Consider the following 4,542-nt stretch of genomic DNA (forward strand, 5'->3'; position numbering starts at 1 on the left):
GTAAATTCCCAAACGTTCCCCAGATTCAAATGTGTTTCTCCAGATAAGATGTTGTCTCGTTCGTTCCTCGTGTTCCAGGAAGAGAGCGAGAACTGTCGAGTCTTATCTCCGTAATTGATGACTTCCTCTGGTTCTTGAGCAAACCTTTAAAAGCCGCCGCAGAGTCGCAGGAATCAAACCAGCATCATGTTGTCGCTTCTTCTAGTTGTTGTTTCCAGCCTCGTTTCTCGTGGTGAGTCTTTTATTTCAAAACTGCATTATTTCAACATCTTGTGTCTTATTAATATATATATATATATGTTTTTGTCAGGCGAGGCCATCATCGGGGGCAGAGAAGCAGATCCCTTCTCCCGTCCTTACATGGCCTCCATCCAGGTCCAGGAGGGAGCGACGCTGAAGCACGAGTGCGGAGGGTTCGTCGTCGCCGACCAGTGGGTCATGACCGCCGTGCACTGTCTGCCCTCAGGGTACGAATAATACACTGTTATTTGCTTTTTTATGATCATTCCTATGAAGAAGTGGCTGAAATACTTCGTCAACACGTCACAAAATACAAGATTTATCAAAGTAAAAATGGGCGAAAACAAAGGTAAACATGAGATAATTGTTTACATTAGCATAAAGGTACGTTTAAATTAGTCAAATGTAACTTTAACAAAGTCCTAATGTGTTGATTTGATTAAAGGAAATTAACTGTGTTGCATAACAGGAAGTGAATGTGACCTTTTGTCTTGACCTCCCTCTCCTGTTTTTCAACCATGACATTCCATCGGAAAAAAAAATGTTATTGAACTTTATTAAGCAAAATTAATATTGTTTAATTAAATGTAATGTACTTTATTTTTTATTAATTATTCATTGTTTAGTCAAATGCCACTTTATTGTATCTTCTTTTATTTAAATGTATTGTCTTTTATTTTTATTAATCTCTTTTCATTTTATATTCTTTAATTCCACCACAAAAATTATTTATGTTTTCTGATTGTAATTCTGAAAAGTACTGGCTAGCATATAGCATTAATACTTGAAGTAAAAAGACACTGAGAAAATAAAAGTAAAAAAGTGGATGGATGGATGGATGGATGGATGAATGGATGGATGGATGGATGGATGGATGGATGGATGGATGGATGGATAGTGGATGGATGGATGGATGGATGGATGGATGGATGGATGGATGGATGGATGGATGGATGGATGGATGGATGGATGGATGGATGGATGGATGGATGGATGGATGGATGGATGGATGGATGGATGGATGGATGAATGGATAGTTGATGGATGGATGGATGGATGGATGGATGGATGGATGGATGTATACTTTGGGAAATTAGATTTCCAGTCCACAGCAGACGATAGAAGGTACAGAAATTTCATAAAAGAACAAGAACCAAGAGCAAATAAAAAGAACCAAGTACAAATATAAAGAGCACTGTATCGATATGTTATTTTATTAAATATTAAAATACGTTTTTTTGTCCTTAAACAGATTGAAGAAGTATACAAGAAGAAGTGTGTATGAAATTAAATATTTCAATTTTTTATTTACAATTAACGTGGATTTGTCCATTTTTGTGTTGAAGTTAAACTTCCGGCCACTAGATGGCCGCAGTTATTACGTTCTACGCAGCTAAAGTAAACAATGAAGTCCTTAGAGATACAGATGATGACTGAGGATGAGAGGATACAGTGGATTCCAGCAGTTTTTAAAGCTGATGTTTGGACATATTTTGGTTTGAAAACAAATGAAATAAGTTACGTCAAGTGTCTGTAAATTCTGCAACACCAGAGTCAAGTACTGGACAATACTACACATATATACTTGTTACTACAGTATCACTATATATCGTAGTCCTGTATCGTGATACATATCGCCAGATTCTCGCCAATACACAGCCCTAATTAAAACTAATATAGTACATATTAGTCGAGTGCAACCCAGAGACAACACAAGGGATACCTCAAACACTTTTGTTTTCAGTCAGATCACCTTGACCCTGAGATAACGCAAGGGTTGTGATATAAATTGTGATTCAAACCGACTGACAGTCAGATAAAAACAGTAAAAAAAAATCATGTAGTGTTTGTGTTTCACTTCACTCGATGCATGTTTATTTTTTTTAAGTAAACGAGCGTCTTGACTTTTCAAGAGTCATAGACTATTGTTATCAATGATTTAATATCAATATAATATACTATCAATTAATTTCAAAATAATTATTTTGCTTTAATCGTTTAAAGGTTAGAAATGAAAGGTTTGCTGCTTTATTTTAACCTTCAAAATATAAAAAATGTACATTAGAAAAACTGCGGCTAGCAATGCTACCAGCTAGCTAAGCTAGCAAGCGTAGGATTCTGTCAAGAACTTCCTTCTGTATGTGACAGTTACTAGTGGTGATAGTGGAGAGATGGATGGATGGATGGATGGATGGATGGATGGATGGATGGATGGATGGATGGATGGATGGATGGATGGATGGATGGATGGATGGATGGATGGATGGATGGATGGATGGATGGATGGATGGATGGATGGATGGATGGATGGATGGATGGATGGATGGATGGATGACTAGATGGATGATTACGTTGGGAAATTCGATTTCCTGAAAGAAGTTTCATAAAAGCAAGAACAAGAACCAAGTCCAAATAAAAAGAACAAAGAACAAAGATATTGTTGGATCTTAAATGCTAAATTTAAAGCTAAAAACTGCAATTATACTTCTTTCTGATAGATGGCAGTAGTCATTACGTCCTTTGCAGCAAAAGTAACCAAGAAATCCCGCCTATGGCTGAGGACGAGAGGATACTACATTAACTTTTAAAGCTGATGTCTGGACTTATTTTGGTTTGAAAACAAATGAAAGCAGTTACGACTTCGTCAAGAGTCATGTGGTCTGTAAATTCTGCAACACCAGAGTCAAGTACTGGACAATACTACCCATATATCCTTGTGACTACAGTATCACCATATATCGTAGTCCTGTATCGTGATACTTATCACCAGATCCTTGCCAATACATTTCATAATATAAATTTTTTTCAGGCCAAACGGACGACTGGTAGTGTTGGGTCTTCATTCTCTGACCGAGTCCGGGGAGACGAAGCAAATCTTCAACATATCGGAACTTCACAACCACCCGCAGTTCAACGAGGGGAATTACGACAACGACATCGCGCTCATAAAAGTAACATCGTAATTATCGCTTGTATAAGGGAGACGGTAAAAAATACTCTGTCGTGCAGTTGGATCGTCCGTTCAACCAGAGCGATGCCATCAAGGCGTTGCCGTACCAGAGAGTGGGGGGTACCGACCCGGGCACGGGCGAGGACGTGGAAACGGCCGGCTGGGGTTCCCTGGACAATCTGGGGGTTCGCCCGGACAAACTCAAAGAGGTGGTCTTGACGGTGGTGGACCCGAGGCTGTGTCGACGCAGGGACTACTACGGCAGGAAGTTCACGGCCAACATGATGTGCGCCCACAAGCTCTGCTCCGACCCGTGCGACCGGCCGCACAAGAAGGAAGACAGTTGCGACGTGAGGTTTACGAAGACGCTCGTCGTGGTTTTTCACGTTCATTATTTGTTGGTGTCCGACAGGGAGACTCCGGAGGTCCTTTGCTCTACAACGGCGTCGCGGTCGGGATCACGTCCAACGGCGGGATGAAGTGCGGGCAACTGAAGAAACCTGGCGTTTACACCATCATCTCGCATTACACGGCGTGGATCGACGGCATCTTGACGCCGTGACCCATAATGCATCGCTCCCGACCAGCAAATTCCAAACTTTCCTGATGAATGTGTTTCCGTAGGAATCGATCACATGTCATACATTGTTACTCAGAATTACTTTCATTTCTATGATGGTGTTTTTGACATTTATACTCAGTATTTTAAAGCTTTTTTTGTCTGTTTCCTCAACATTTGTACTCAAGATGTCGCAGCACAATATGCTATCATGCTCAATAAAACTATCATTTTCATTTAATGACAAAATAATTCACTTCATAATATACTTTTTTATGTCAAAACATGATTCGGTCACAGCCCAAAATTCTTATGTTCATTCTAAATTTAAATGTATTTTATTCAAGGTTTATTTAAAATAAAATACTGAATATTATTTTCTGTTATTTTTTAAATATTATTTCTGCCACAGACCAAAATTCTGAAATGTTCATTTCAAATCAAATAACATTTTAGAATTGCTTATTTAATATAATGTACTGCATACTATATTTTGTTATTTAAATCTTTTTTTGAATATATTGTTATTTTAATATAATATTCAAATTATTTTAAATATTGTTTTTTTCCGCCACCCAAATGCTAACATGCAAAATGTTAATGATTAAACAAAAAAATTTAAAATAAGTTTTTACAAAATTATTAACTTTTACTGTACTTGACATTTTTAAAGTTTTTTTCTGACACAGACCAAAATGCTTAACTGTTCATTCTAAATAAAAAAAAATACTACATGCTATATATTTTGTTATTTTATTTGTTTCTTTTTTTTTAATATTTAAAATATTATTAT

The 4,542-nt window shown here is 37.5% G+C and overlaps 1 protein-coding gene across 1 annotated transcript; it reads left to right on the top strand.

Moving 5' to 3' along the window:
* Positions 1–107: 107 nt before the first annotated feature.
* cfd (complement factor D (adipsin)) lies at positions 108–3,985 on the top strand. The gene is made up of 5 exons (XM_087779561.1): positions 108–232; positions 311–467; positions 3,050–3,191; positions 3,250–3,540; positions 3,603–3,985. Exons 1-5 carry the CDS (start codon positions 187–189, stop codon positions 3,750–3,752), a joined length of 786 nt encoding a protein of 261 aa, XP_087635687.1. The 5' UTR covers positions 108–186; the 3' UTR covers positions 3,753–3,985.
* The last annotated feature ends 557 nt before the right edge of the window (positions 3,986–4,542 follow it).

This window comes from Callionymus lyra, chromosome 18, assembly GCF_982586985.1.
Source record: "Callionymus lyra chromosome 18, fCalLyr1.hap1.1, whole genome shotgun sequence".
Classification (NCBI taxonomy): Eukaryota; Metazoa; Chordata; class Actinopteri; order Syngnathiformes; family Callionymidae; genus Callionymus; species Callionymus lyra.